Below are 15,819 nucleotides of genomic sequence, written 5' to 3'. Positions count from 1 at the left end.
AACACGCTAACACTCACAATACTAGATTCCGATGGTTTAGCGGGATGATGTGGTGCGCTATTTGACTTTTTTTTCTTCATCCGCTTTGACAGGGCGCAGGCGATCTGACTGCCAACTTTAGCGTTGTTACGAATGAGAGCAATATCTACGAGATAAAAAATGAAGGAGCGGTAACAAATCACGTGGGTGGTCGTACTTCTCATGGAAGAGCCAAATTTGATGTTTTTTGAAGGATACTGGCTCGCAGCGACTCTCCTTGCGTCAGCTCATTGACCCTTCGGAGAATGTACGGCGTCACGTCTTTTCCGGTGATGCCTTGAGAACTGCGACGAGAAAAACGGAGAGCAACTGTTGTACGGGTACTCTACTGAATGGAACACTCTAAATTTTTATGTTCGGGGTAGGTTTGATTATTTTTGGGCTTTTTACAACAATTCAATCCACATTATACTTCTAGTTTGGCATTTTTTGGCAGCCTGGAGGGCAGCACAGGACCCAAAAAAAATATATAGTACAAATCTAGTGACTATGACAAGGTTCTCCTCACAAAGCCATAGTGACATTTTCTCTGCAGAGGATAAAGAATATATGCCTGTTAATATTATGTTATTTATTACATTTTATGCCTGCGTGGAAAATGAACTAGTACGAATCTAGCGGCTATCACAAGGTTCTCCTCACAATGCTATAGTACATTCTCTGCAGAGGATAAAGAATATATGCATGTTAATATGATTGTGATTTGTTAGATTTTATTCCTGCATGGAAAATGAACTAGTACAAATCTAGCGACTATCACAATGTTCTCTTCACAAAGCCACAGTTACATTCTCTGCAGAGGATAAAGAATATATGCATGTTAATATTATGATATTATTTGTTAAATTATATGCATGCGTAAAAAATGAACGAGTACAAATCGAGCAACTTTCGCAAGGGTCTCCTCACAAAGCCATAGTGACATTTTCTCTGCAGAGGATAAAGAATATATGCATGTTAATGTGATTGTGATTTGTTAGATTTTATTCCTGCATGGAAAATGAACTAGTACAAATCTAGCGACTATCACAATGTTCTCACAAAGCCACAGTTACATTCTCTGCAGAGGATAAAGAATACATGCTCGTTAGTATTATTATGTTATTTGTTAGATTATATGCATACATGGAAAATGAACTAGTCCAAATCTAGCGACTATAACAATGTTCTCACAAAGCCACAGTGACGTTCTCTGCAGAGGATAAAGAATATATGACTGTTAATATTATGATGTTATTTGTTAAATTATATGCATGTGTAAAAAAATGAACTAGTACAAATCGAGCAACTATCGCAAGGGTCTCCTCACAAAGCCACAGTGACATTCTCTGCAGAGGATAAACAATACATGCCTGTTAGTATTATTATGTTATTTGTTAGATTTTATGCCTGTATGGAAAAAGAACAGTTTTAAGGCCTGGTTTAACTTTTCATGAGTGTTTTTTATTTTAAAAATTAATGTTTCATACCTGGTTTCTGCCAAGGCTGTTTGTATTGCTCGCTCTATCTTCTGGCCTGCCGCTGCATGCTCTTGCGGGATGGGCACGGCTATCAACACACCACCGTGGACACCTAGCGCCAAAGTGCTCTCTAATGAGGACAAAATTTGCCGTTTTTAGAAACTATTGAGTTTGATGATTCAAAATGTCGATTTCACCGATGAGTTGCGCAGCCTCGTCGGGGTCGCAGACTTGGTATGGGGAGTGGGATCCGCTTATTGGTGAGAAAAAGGCTGGGAATTGTTTTGACGTCCCATAAGTGGCGACGCAAACACCCTGGGTCTCCTGATTAGGGATGATAAAATGGATTTTTACTCGATGTCACCAATGACGAACTACAGCAATACATGTGCGACCATGTTTTTTTTTCCTCAAAGCTCTTACGAGGAACTCCAGAGTGCGTCCGATGTCTAGAATCGATTTGACCCCAGCAGATACCACAGCGATGGGAGTCCTACCCAGTTCCGTTAGATCAGCACTGATGTCCAGACCTGGACAAACATCTCACATGGTCAGCCACACGCGCCAGTGTTCACTAAACCCGGAAGTAACTCAAATAGATAGAAAGCTAGCTAGCTAGCTAATAGATACAGTAAAAATAATAATACATTTCATTTCTAAGCAACATTCAAAACTCTCAAGGTCATTCTACAGTGGCTAATAGATAGCTACCTAGCCAGCTAGATAGCTAGATAGCTAAACGATAGCTAGCTAGGTAATTTTAGGCCAAACTGTACTTTGAGAGCTGAAACGATGGTGGTGGGAAGCGGGGGGCTATTTGTTGCCTGGCAATGTCCGCTAATTGGATGTGCTGATGTTCTACTAACTCATTCACTGCCAGATAATGTGCAAAAAAAGCGGGTATGTGGAAGTGTCGCGGCTTGGAATTGAAGCGGATTTACGCGGGATAGGAGATGTGAGACAATCACTTTTCGTCAACGGATGCTATAGCTTCGTGTTTGCTTTCAACATTTAGCTTGTAGCAGATGTGCACATTTCACCATGATGTCCCTGATCCACTGGTGAAAATGACGCTTTGATTTTGTTCTCTTTCATTTAGAACCGCTTCATGCAACAAAGAGGGTGCAGAAAGAGTTCAAGATTGAAGACTGTCTGTCTTTTCCTTGTCATATTATTTGTTATTTAGTTTTTTTGACTTCAAGATGGCACCTCAAGTGTGGCTGCCTTTACAGCAGCTCCTGTATTTTGTTTTTCTACTTCTTCCTTTCCTTTCCTCTTACTTTCATCACTTTGCTGCTGTGAAGTGTAAATTTCTCCACTGCGAGACTAATAAAGGCTAATCCAATCCAATTAAAAAAAATGTGTCCACTCCAGTGCCAGGGTTTTTGTCATTTTCACTCAAATTTTAGGACCCAGAGAATATTGAGTTTTAGGACTACATAAACATTCAATACAAAGTTGTCCAACTCACTGTTTTCTCCATCTCTGTGGACTCCCCCGATGCCTCCGGTGACAAACACGGGGATGCCAACTCGCTGCGCCGCGATCATGGTAGCCGACACCGTGGTCCCCCCAGAGAGCCCCTGAGGATGCATCATCATCATCATCATCATCATCATCATCATCATCATCATCATCATCATCATCATCATCATCATCATCATCATCATCACATCTCGTCACATCTCGTCATTGGTAAGCGGTAGTAGAATATAAATATTTTCTTATTGTACTAAAGTAGTTTCCGGTGACATTTTATCGATACTTGCTTCATTTAAAAAATAATTATATCTACTTCATAAAATGGCAAAATTGCCAGATTACTTAATTTTAATTCACTGCAGTTTATTAATGTGACATGGATTCATGATGTTGATGCTTTATGATCCTATGTATTTTAAGGCCTTTGCTGCCGACTTATGGCTTCTATATGCAAGTACAACCCCCGTTAATAATAATAATAATAATAATAATAATAATAATAATAATAATAATAATAATACATTTCATTATTAAGCGTCTTTCAAAACTCTCAAGGTCACTTTACAGTCACAGGATATGTTTTTCTTTGGGTGAGCAGCGGCAGCCACATGCGCCAGTGTTCACTCAACCCGGAAGTAACTTAAATAGATAGAAAGCTAGCTAATAGATAACCAACAGATACCTAGCTAGATAGCCAGTCAGTTACATAGTGAATAGATAGCTAGCTAGATACCAAATAGCTAGCCAGATAGCTAATCGATAGCAAATAATAATAATAATAATAATAATAATAATAATACATTTTATTTATAAGCGCCTTTCAAAACTCTCAGTCACTTTACAGTCACAGGATAAGTTCTTTTTGTGTGAGCAGCGGCAGCCACATGCGCCAGCGTTCACTCCACCCGGAAGTAACTCAAATAGATAGAAAGCGAGCTAGCTAGCTAATAGATAGCCATCAGATTTAAAATCATGAATTGAGATGGATAGGATTATTTTTTTTTTTTTTTTTGTTGCTTGAGAACATTAAAAAAAGAGATGGTGCCTTTGTCAAAAACACCAATGCCAAAATTATTTTCCAAATCTGGATTTATCATCTTTTTAACTCATTCACTGCCATTCCCGAATTTATTTGGGAATTGAAAATATCACATGGAACACCATTCCCGAATTTGTTTGGGTTTTGATTTCATCTAGAACTGCTTCATGTCACAAAGAGGGTACAGCAAGTGCTGATGAATGACTCTCTGAGTCTTTGTGTTGTCATGTTATTTGTTATTTATTTTTGTTTAGTTCTTTTAACTTCAAAATGGTGCAGCTACTGTAAATTAGGATGTATTGTATTGTATTTTGTACAGCCGCCCCCACTTCAAGCTCAGATAACTCCAAACCCATATAATTTAGGAATTAACTATTTTTTTTCTAATGAAAGAAGAGTGTGTTTTTTAACGCTGCATTGAATACTCATGTAGTCTTAAAACATCAAGCGTTATATTTCACGTTTGAGTGTTGAATCCTCACTTGGCTAACCACGTATGGCAGATCACGACGAGACACTTTAAGCGAGCCGTCACAGCGGGCCAGGAAGTCCAGTTCCTCCACAGTCAACCCGACGTGAACTTTTCCTTGGATCACCCCGACCGTGGCGGGGGTGGCGTGTTGGGACCTCACGATGGCCTCCACCTCTGTGGCTGTGCTGCGTTGATGATGCGTACGCTCGCCATCACGGCTCATGATGTCGTTACACATGTTGGCATTCAGAGCACCTACCTGAGATTTTGAGGATAGGGCATGCCGTGAGTGATGATGGTGCTCTCCAACGCCACCACTGGGTGGTTTTCCGCTAGCGCCTGCGATATCGATGGATGAATTTGAAAGGGGCTGTCTAAAAAAGTCAGCATATAATCACTGTTTACTAATCAGTTGTGGGATGTACCAGGTTGATTTTTGTTGTCCGAGGCCACACTGTAGTTCCGGTTTGCCTTAGAGGAGTGTTATCAAGTTGGGGAAACCATCTAAATGTGTAATCCGTAACCCCCAATAAATAAATACATACATACATAAATACACAAATAAATAAATACATAAATCTGATTAATATAAGAAGTCAAGAATATAGTCTGTTATTGTGGATTGCATGTGCCAATTTGGAAATTTGGTTCAAAATTTTGCAAGCATCATGGAATTTGACAGGTTTGATTTGTTTTTGCGGGCCACATCAAACGATATGGCGAGCCACATCTGGCCCACATGCCTTGACTTTGACACTGTGGGATAAACGTAAAAAAAAGACATGATGAAAATACACTGAATATAGTCAAAATGGTTCCATGAAAAATATGTTGGAGTACAATACATGTGTAAAATAAATTCAAATGATAAGGTAGCAATAAATAAATCAATGAATAATGTTCACAATTCCGTGAAATACATTTTTTTTGCAGCCTCGCTTTGTTCAGCAGTAATGCTGAGCGCCGATGCGTGTGTGGAACTGTCGCGGCTTGGAATTGAAGTGGATTTACGTTGGACAGCAGATGTGAGACAATCTCTTTTCGTCTATTTTCGTTATTTCGTTATTTCTCTCTCTTCAATTGCTGCTGTGGACTGCAAATTTCCCCATTGCGGGACGAATAAAGGTATTCTGATTCTGATTCTGATTCTGACAAATGAAATTTATTTTTATTATTATTATTATAAACTCTAATTTCTTCATTTCAACCACTCAAGCGCTGCAATCGCTCCCCGTATTGAACAACACTAAAATTACCAATACCATTTTTGATGCAATAATAATAATAATAATAATAATAATAATAAATAATAATAATAATAATAATAATATAATAATAATAATTGGATTGGATTTGCCTTTATTAGTCTCACAGTGACTAATAATAATAATAATATAATAATAATAATAATAGGAATAGAATAGGAACAGGAATAATAATAATAATACATTTAATTTCCAAGCCATTACAAATTGATACAAATCCAAAATTTGAGGAGATAGGTGGGTGGGGGGGGGGGGTCCGTTCTTACCATTTTGAAATGTCCAAAGTCCTCTTCGAATTATCCCTGCGGAGACTCGCTTGAGCATTTTGTCTGTTGAATATGGAGGACACCATGACAAAAATGTTAAAATATTTGGTAACGCAGTCTCTCGAGCGACATAGGCTGCATCCGTCCAAAGCAGGGTTGCGAGTGAATTTGTTGCTTTTTACCTTTCGCGCCGCAATTGGAATGCTGTAAACTTTGATTGTTAGGTTGAACTTTAACCCCAAAACTGTGTTTACAAGGCCAGATTGCATCAATACCAGAAAACTACGGAAGACCATTAGGGCCAGTTTGAAATGTATATATACTTTTTGAGATGGGGTATTAGAGAAAAAAAAGTCGCAAAATTTTGAGTTTGAATCTAACAAATAGGTGATTTAAAGGACAACCGACGCCTCCGAACAAGTTGTGTCCATAATTTGTAAAATCACTTCAAATGACTTCTACTGAGCGTATTTTACAAAGATTCCACGGCTATATTTTGCATTTTAAAACTCGCGCTGAATATTCAGGAAGTCTTGTTTTGGAGTTGACGACGATGCCTGACCTGACATCATGTCTGGAACGCCCCTGACCGAGAAAGTGACACGCGATGCATTTTGAGTACTTTGTTCGTTCTGAAAACTTCGTGTTGATCCGTTTTGATGGCGAAATTACAAGGAAATCACATAAATAATGCGATGGTGAATCATTGTGTGTTGCACCAATACTACTAATTGATACTAGTTGACACAAATTCCCAGCAGCAAATCAGCCCATTTTCAACGGAGCTTGGGCGCCATCTTGTGCATTTTCCAAGACGCTAAAGCTAAAGTAGCTAATATATAGCTAATAGATGGTAACATAGCTACCTAATATAGAGCTAGCTATCTGGATATATAGCTAATAGATAGCCAGCTAGCTAGCTAGTAAATAGCCAATAGATACCTCATAGATGGCCAGCTAGACAGCCAGCCAGCTAGTTAGCCAGCTATATAGCTAATAGATAGCCAGAGAGAGACCCGAAGCTGGTTTTAAGGAAATAAGTGAATCCTTACCGGCTGGTTACAGTTTGCTATCCAAAGGTAAGATGAAGCTGCAAACCCAACGGCCAAATACGAGCAGAAGAATGCGACATGAATCATTGTGGTGTTGCAGGCCGTGGGAATAAATTATGAAGTTGCCTATGCGGGAAAATTTGGTGACAGGACATTGCATTTGTGTGATTTGCTATAGAAGCAGAAAAAAATCACACCACTCAGGAAGAAAGCTGTTATCAGGTGCCATCATCAAATGCTAACCTCAGGTTGACAGGAAATATTGCTCAATGAACACAACTTTCAGTTCTTTTAAACATTTGTCTATTTTGAAAATGATGAGGGGAAAAATGCATTTTTTGGCGAGGGGGCTTTGGGTTGCTTTCTAATTAGCAGTCAAGCGCTCAGTATCATTTTTAACAAGTGAACTCAGTATGATTTTATAAACATCTGAATGTGCTTGTCCATTTTTTTCAGGATTACAGCACATTTTACACAACTCGGCGTTCCCTAACTATTCCATCTATTGATTTAGTAATTGAATAAAACACCTGAATGTACACACCGCTAAACGCCATAAACGGCGCTCATCAGAATATTTCTAACGGGTGGGATGATTTAAAAACATGTCATTTCCTCCGCATATTTATTAACTTCCGCCTTTTTTTCTTCGATGGTTCCCAAATGTCATTTGGAACCATCGAAGAAGTAAAGGCGGAAGTTGATAATCCTGTTATGCGGAGTAAGTGCCATGATTCTAAATCATCGCACCTCTTATTCTAAGTTTCATATGAGCACAGTTTATGGCGCTTGGCAGTGAAATACCATAAATCCTTTTCGTTGCGATAATTTCATTTTTGTCGACTTGTCAAAGCTTCTAAAATTAGCTTTAGCTTGTTAGCTTCTGTCAAGAAGACTGCGGAAGTAACCTGGGTCAATTTATCACTTGCAAAATGTGTAAAGTCCGAATGCTGAGGGCTTTGGTGGCGAGGCGACTAACCGAAGCCGCCGACGAGATATTCGAGATCTTGGAAAGGACCATAACGGAGTACGAGGAGGAACTGTGTCGCTCCAAAGAGGAGAACGAACGACAGCGGCAGCTGCTGGACGCAGTTCTCAGGCCCAGTGTGCAACTGCAATTGCAAGGTTTGTATTGCACATTTTCTCACACAATGTTTGTTTTCCAGTTTCTCGATGTTGAAAGCATGACAAAAACTTTAAATTCCAATTACAGTCTACTCTTTTTTTATGATTCCAATTATGCTCCTTTTTTTCAACAACTCTGTGTATGTTCAGTGGAAAAAAAGCATTGTTTCTCCCCTCCAGTGTTTGTCTTTTCTATTTTCAGGTTAAATAAATATACTTTAATAAATCGACCGCAAAAAAATTTTACATCCACATTTTTGCAACCCTGGTTAGACCAGTGATACCTCAAACTTACGAACTGGTTCCCAGAAAGTGTGTGCAAGGTGAAATGTTCGTCTGCAGAGCATTTATTTCCCATAAGAAACCAATACAAATGAAAATAATCCATTCCCAGGTCCCAATAAAACATAATTTTCGACTAAATAAGCCTGAAAACTACACAAAATATTAATTATTTTATGTATAATAAATGTGCTATTGTATTGTAATTAAAGAAATATACTGTCCTGTATAATAAAATTGTTTTATTTACCTTTGTGATGGTCGATGTAGTTGCCTCTTGATGGTATCCGAGTGACTTTGCTGTGCTTTGTCGGTGATAATACTCTCACTCACACAGTCCCCTGCTAGCAGCTTTTCGTTAATCCAAATCAACAGAAGTTTTTCAACCTCTTCTATTGCCTGAGAACGTTGCTTAGACAACACAGAAACACCGTTAGTCACACGTAGCAATGGTCGATTTAGCATACTGGTATTAGGACGCTAAGTCACACACAAACGCACACCTCGTTCGTGTTTTTTCGATGATCTCCTTCTTCTGCTCGACCGTAATTTTCTTTAATGTATTTTTAATCTTAATCTTAGCCTCTGGTGGGGTCTTTTTCGGTCCCATAATAGCAAGAGTACTCCACACGATAACAAACCACGTCTGCACTCAAACAGAGGGGGTGTGCAAAACTAGTCCGCCAGCCACCGCGGCGCTGTGTGGTTTGCTTCGTCCGCCGAAAACTAGTTAGTAAACCAAGATTATATTCTTGCGAATTTAATGTGCGTAAAGGAAAAAGTCCGTTAGCTAAAGCATCCGTAAGCCGAGGTATCACTGTATTTGAATTCACGGAATATATTTTTGTCCCTGTATTGTCTACCGTAGATGTCCAGGAGCCGGCAGGTATGAAAGAAGAGTTTCTCTCGGAACAGCACGAGCGCCAGGGTAATGCGGAAGGGCAACAAACACTGGAGCCATCTCGCATTAAAGTGGAAGAACACTGGTCCAACCTGGAGGATGAAAATAGGAATAGGACAGGGGGTGAAGTCACGTCCTCGCACCTTCATTGCAGACAAAGCCATGACACTCCAGAGTCGGAGTTCCTAACTAGCAGCTCGACTGTAGAAACCGCTGAAGACCACCGTGAAGCATCAAAATCGCACATCCCCTCGGACTTACCAGCTGACTGCATGACGACCGGCTCATTGGATGAGACTTTTTACAGCAACGGTAACTCCCTCGGTAACGGGAAGATGTTTCAGTGCGGCGACTGCGGCAAGATTTACAAGTCCAGGTCGAGCTTGAAAAGGCACACGATGAGTCACACCGGGGAGAAACCTCACTCGTGTTCAATCTGCGGTAAAACATTCAGGCAACGTTCGGATTTAGTCATGCACTCACGTTGCCACACCGGATTGAAGCCTTTCGCCTGCACGGTTTGCTGTTGGAAGTTTTCCAAAAAGAGCAGTCTGGTGTTGCACATGAGGCGACACACGGGGGAGAAACCTCACCGCTGCTCGGTATGCGGGAAACGATTCAGGCACCGGTCCAGTGTGGTGGAACATTCTCGCCTTCACATTCAAGGGAACGTTTACTCCTGCTCCGTGTGCGGCGCCGGATTCACCCGGAAACGCGGTTTGTTGGATCATAAGAAAACGCATAACACAGAACGGACTCTTTCTTGCACCCTTTGTGGGAAGAAAGTGTCAAGCGCACGCTACTTGACGTTACACATGAGGATACACGTCGAGGGAGAAAACTCACCTGGAAGAGTCCCACCGGTTTGATGAAGCGAGTACAACATTCATGACGTCGCGGCCTGACAAGTACATCAAGTTGTCAAACTGGCGTCAATGTCAATGACAGCTGAACTGAATTTGACCATCTAGCAACTTTCAAATGAATATTGTGGTGCTGAAATGATAAATGGAATACGGTGATACCTCAGCTTCAGAACATAATTGGTTCCCAGAAAGTGTGTGTAATGTGAAAAGTTCATCTGCCAAACTTATTTCCCATAAGAAACCATTAAAAATGAGAATAATCCGTTCCCAGGTCCCCATAAAACATACTTTTCTACTAAATAAGCCGTAAAACTACACCAAATATACCTTTTTTTATGTATAATAAATATGATATTGTATTGTAATTAACTAAATAAACTGTACTGTATAATAAAGTTGTTTTATTGACCTTTGTGATGGCCATTGATGTAATTGCCTCTTGATGATATCCGAGTGAAGTTGCCGTGGTTTCTCTGCGATAATACCCTCACTCAACAGAAAATTTTCAACCTCTTCTATTGCCTGAGACCGTTGCTTAGACAACACAGAAACACCCTTTGCCACACGTAGCAATGGTCGACTTAGCATACATGTACCGGGACGCTAAGTCACACAAACGCACACCTCGTTCGTGTTTTTCCGATGATAGCCTTCTTCTCCTCGACCGTAATTTTCTTTTGTGTCCTCTTCGGCTTAAAATTAGCCTGTGGTGGGGTCTTTCTAATAGCAAAAGTACTCCACACGATAGCAAATCACGTCTGCACTAAAAGGGGGTGTGGAAAACTAGTCCGCCAGCCACCGTGGCGCTGTGTGTTTTGGTTTGTTTGCCGAAAACTAGTTCCTATGACAATATTATATTCTCGTGAATTTAATGTTCTTACCGCGAAAAGTTCGTAAAAGAAAGCGTTCATAAGACGAGGTATTTTTTTCCCACTTGTATAAATGTGACCACAGACTCGTGCAGTATTCCCTGTCTAAATATAATTTTGGCTCCCACGTCACTCACCAAGCCACATGTACACTTTTTACAGAGAATTGTCACTTTCCACTTTTTCTTCTTTGATGGTCTCAGATGTCGCGACAAAACCACAATAATAATAATACATTTCATTGATAAGCGCCTTTTAAAACTCTCTGTCACTTTACAGTCACAGGATAAGTTTTTCTGTGAGTGAGCAGCGGCAGCCACACGCGCCAGCGTTCACTCAACCCGGAAGTAACTCAAACAGATATGAAGCTAGCTAGCTAGTTAATAGAGAGCTAATAGATAACAAATTATGATTAAAAAATGATAGCTAGCTGGATAGCTATAGAGCTAATAGATAGCAGTGTTACCGTACTGCCACCATCAGGAGTCACATGGTCGCTACAATCGGAGAATCTCCAAAGGCAGAACAATAACATCGAACTTTTAAATGGAGTAAATTAATAATAATAATACATTTTATTTCTAAAAACGATAGTATTTTTTCCCTTCATCACTTATGGCGTCTTTCAGATTCAGCTACATGATAAAAATCAGTACAGTATGTATCTACCCGCCTATAAATATTGTTTTGGATCTCCCATGTCTTCACTGGCAAGGCGACACAATAAAGTGTTTGAGCCCGGACAGATCAACACTTCATGCCAATGGACAGCAGACGATTTTGAAACAGCAGTCTTTAAACCCCAGCATAGATTACGTGCTTGAACATAAAAATTCCTGTCAAGTTTTCGCCTGTGCTCAATCGTATCAGGTGACACATCTCAGCCACACGCTGATTGGCATGATGTCCGACACCAAAATACAGTGGAATGGAAGTAGATAGATCCATGTTTGTGTGCTCAAGTTTGAAAATATCTGCGTGAAATCCACCATGAACCAGTTCACATTTGTAGCGGGGGGAGGGGGGGGAGTGAAATTATGAGAGAATAGAAGTTATCATATTTAAAAGTTTCATACTGTTGCTTAGTTGGCCGAACACAAGGCCCACAGTGGAAGCACAGAAAATCTGGCGTCAATCTGAATTGAATAGACACTGCCTGTTAAACTGTCATCTTCATGTAGGAGATCTGGCCTTGGATGTAATTTATGACTTGGTAAACTCCTTCACAGGAAGAGCTCATTAACCAGGTTACAAATGTATCGGTTCATGTAAAAGACAATCCATTAAAATACAGTAAAGTCTCGTTATATCGATATCGGATATATCCATAGTCCCGGTTATATCGATACTATTTCTATGCACGCACGGAGAAAATTACATGCAAACAGGGTTGGATATATCGATAGTCCCGGTTATATCGATATTTTTTCGGACTCCCTTGAATATCGATATAACGAGACTTTACTGTATATATTTTTTATAACTGCCTTTCAAAACTCTCAAGGACACTTTACAGCCACAGGATATACAGGGTGAGTAGCGGTTAAAATATCGTTTTACTTTTTGTGGTATGAACTTTTCTCTCTCATTAAACACACACACACACACACACACACACACACACACACACACACACACACACACACACACACACACACACACACACACACACACACACACACACACACACACACACACACAGTAAAAAGTATGTGTATCCCAGTGAAATGAAAATACACACCCAAAAATCATTTTGGGTGGATTTGTGAGGACCTCCCTGAAACTTTAACAGATGCATATATAGACCCCGTAGAAGCCTTTAGAATGAAAAACTTGTGAGGACCGGCCAAAAGGTCCTCACTTGTCAAAAATGTCCTCACTACGTATGGGATAAAATGTGAGTGGTCCTCACAAGTGTAGTCATACAAACACACACACACACACACACACACACACACACACACACACACACACACACACACACACACACACACACACACACACACACACACACACACACACACACACACACACACACGATACAAGCTGTGTCCTTGTGCTACAAAATAACACGCAATAATATGTCCTGACTCTGGAGTGAATCCAGAACGATTCCATTGTGATGCACCAATAGTCAAACGGGGAGTGGAGAGGATATATTTGCGCGCAATGGGATATGAATGCGTCAGTGCAATCGTTTGATTGCTAGTTTGATTCCTTTCCCTGCCGTTTCTGATCGATTTTACATTAAAGGTAAGTTGGAGTGATTTTAAAATAAATGTGATTTTATTGGACGTTGGAAACCGTTCGGGTTTCTACTTTATTTGCGTTAAATCCAGTTTGGATTTAATGAGGTGAGGTGTAAATGCCTCTGGACAGCTGGTATTCATACGCTGAGCTTCTTGACAATCTCGCCATGCTTCTTTAAGTGAGCAAATGTAACCGGAGATGTGACCTCTCGATGCAACGATGGATGGCAACAGCGTGCTTAACCCGCGAACCCGTGAACCGCAAAGCTAAGCTCGTACAAACTTTCACGACCACTCTAGCCAACCTTTTATCATTTTAACCGGTTGGGATTATGTTCCGTCAGAGGCATTTATACATCTTTTTTTCCAAATGTGGCTCAAAATTACCGTATTTTACGATGCATAAAGCACACCCAAAAACCTTGATTTTCTTCAAAAGATGACCCAGTAGCCACCGACTCCATTTCCCCCTGTAGAAGAAGTAGTGCGTCACCCCAGCTTCTATTGTAGCGCCTTAAAATGTGGTGTGCCCTATATTTGGAAAACTTGTATATATTTATATATTAGATTATGATTTTATTTCATTTATTGAAGGTGTGCCTTCTACCCCGGTGCACCTTGTAGAACACAAAATACGATAAGTCAGTGGAGTTACAGTAAAACACAATGTTAACATTTAAAAAAACGTGTAGGACACAATGCACTGCTAAAAAATAATAAATACTACTACTACTACTACTAATAATAATAATAATGATAATAATAATAATAATAATAAAATACATTTTAAGTGCTTTTCAAAGCTCTCAAGGACACTTTACAGTCACAGACAAGCATAGGTACTATAATAAATAAAATACAATCTCCAGTGTGCCTTATACACTAGAAAATACGGTAAGTCAGTGAATTCACAGTAACAGTAAAAATCATCAGAAAAATCATCAGAAATGGTGTGAAATTCTGCTCTAAATATGTAAAATTAATATTTGCAGGTGTTGCTGGAAACAATGGAATTTTTGTTTCTTAATGTTTGCGAATATTCAACAACATTTTATCAACAACATATAAGTGTATATTTATTTAAAAACAAATATTACAAGACCTGAGCCGAGATGAAATTATGGGTCGCATAATATATTATTATCAGTACATTATTATTTATATGTTATTATATTTGTATATGTTCCGGGTTGAGTGAACGCTGGCGCGTGTGGCTACCGCTGCTCACCCGCAGAAAAAATATCCTGTGACTGTAAAGTGTTGAGAGTTTTAAAAGGTGCTTAGAAATTAAACGTATTATTATTATTATTATTATTATTATTATTATTATTATTATTATTATTATTATTATAAAATACAATGTTGACATTTTAAAAACATGTGTTGGACACAATGTGCTGCTTAAAAATAATTAAAAATTTGAAATAAATAGCTAAATAAATGTACACCATTGATTGGGGGTGCACCTTATACCCTGATGATGCGCCTTATACATGGAAAAAACTTTGAAATACATCATTGCGTGGGGGTGCGCCTTATACTGCCTTATACACCGGAAAATACAGAAATCAAAGGAAGAAGCTGCAAAGATTATTTAAACGGAAGTCTAAATTTAGACGCTGTTTGGATACTGCTTTGAGAAATGTGTCCTAGTGTGATAGCATTGAAGGCCATGGCAGCTGTTTGGAATCAGAACTGCATGATGTCAGATTTAGCATCTCCGGAGCCTTGTATGTAAAAATAGGAAGGATTATCTTGTTCGGGAAGGATATCAACATGCATCTGAAAATATAATTAATTACAAAACAAACAAAAAATCACTACGATAAAATACAGTAAAGTCTCGTTATATCGATATTCAAGGGAGTCCGAAAAAATATCGATATAACCGGGACTATCGATATAACCGGGACTTTCGATATATCCGACCCTGTTTGCATGTAATTTTCTCCGTGCGTGCATAGAAATAGTATCGATATAACCGGGACTATCGATATATCCGATATCGATATAACGAGACTTTACTGTAATAATAACACCAGCTATGTTTTTTGCCCCAAAGCAGCAATTATGTCTGAAGGGTGAGTATTATTCTTGTCTACATCGCTTAACTTACATCAGATTTGACTTTTAACCTTTTTTTTTTTGTTTATTTGTTTTACATGTCGTATATTCCACGAAAGACTGGTGAGTGTGACTAACGTAAAATTGTCATCAAATACAGCAACACCACGTCACAACTTCTGATAGTTCGGCACGGCTAGCCAATTGAGTCAACAAAAGTATTAGCTTAGCATCTCGTTAGCATTTGAATCCGTGTTTCATCTCTCAGCCTTCACTCATTCGCTGCCATTCTCGAATTTATTTGGGAATTGAAAAGCGTAACATTGAGCGCCATTCCCGAATTTGTTTAGGTTTTGTTTTGTCATGCTTGAGTGCCGATAGAGTGCTG

The 15,819-nt window shown here is 39.4% G+C and overlaps 1 protein-coding gene across 1 annotated transcript in view; it reads right to left on the bottom strand.

Annotated features, from left to right (window-relative positions):
- LOC148897547 (uncharacterized) overlaps positions 1–15,819 on the bottom strand; it is a 33,457-nt gene that overhangs the window by 4,360 nt on the left and 13,278 nt on the right. Inside the window, 13 exon segments of the mRNA XM_088995838.1 lie at positions 18–145; positions 238–323; positions 1,509–1,629; positions 1,697–1,823; positions 1,923–2,029; positions 2,971–3,082; positions 4,503–4,677; positions 4,752–4,866; positions 6,024–6,086; positions 9,346–9,475; positions 9,645–9,765; positions 9,867–10,062; positions 10,230–10,284. Of these exon segments, the coding sequence (XP_088851964.1) occupies positions 18–145; positions 238–323; positions 1,509–1,629; positions 1,697–1,823; positions 1,923–2,029; positions 2,971–3,082; positions 4,503–4,677; positions 4,752–4,866; positions 6,024–6,086; positions 9,346–9,475; positions 9,645–9,765; positions 9,867–10,062; positions 10,230–10,269 (1,521 nt within the window). The 5' untranslated portion in view covers positions 10,270–10,284.

The sequence above is a fragment of the Hippocampus bargibanti genome, linkage group LG05, assembly GCF_051943395.1.
Source record: "Hippocampus bargibanti isolate YZ-2025 linkage group LG05, ASM5194339v1, whole genome shotgun sequence".
Lineage (NCBI taxonomy): Eukaryota > Metazoa > Chordata > Actinopteri > Syngnathiformes > Syngnathidae > Hippocampus > Hippocampus bargibanti.
The sequence above is the reverse complement of the archived record's forward strand: the minus strand, read 5'-3'. Positions and strand labels throughout refer to the sequence as shown.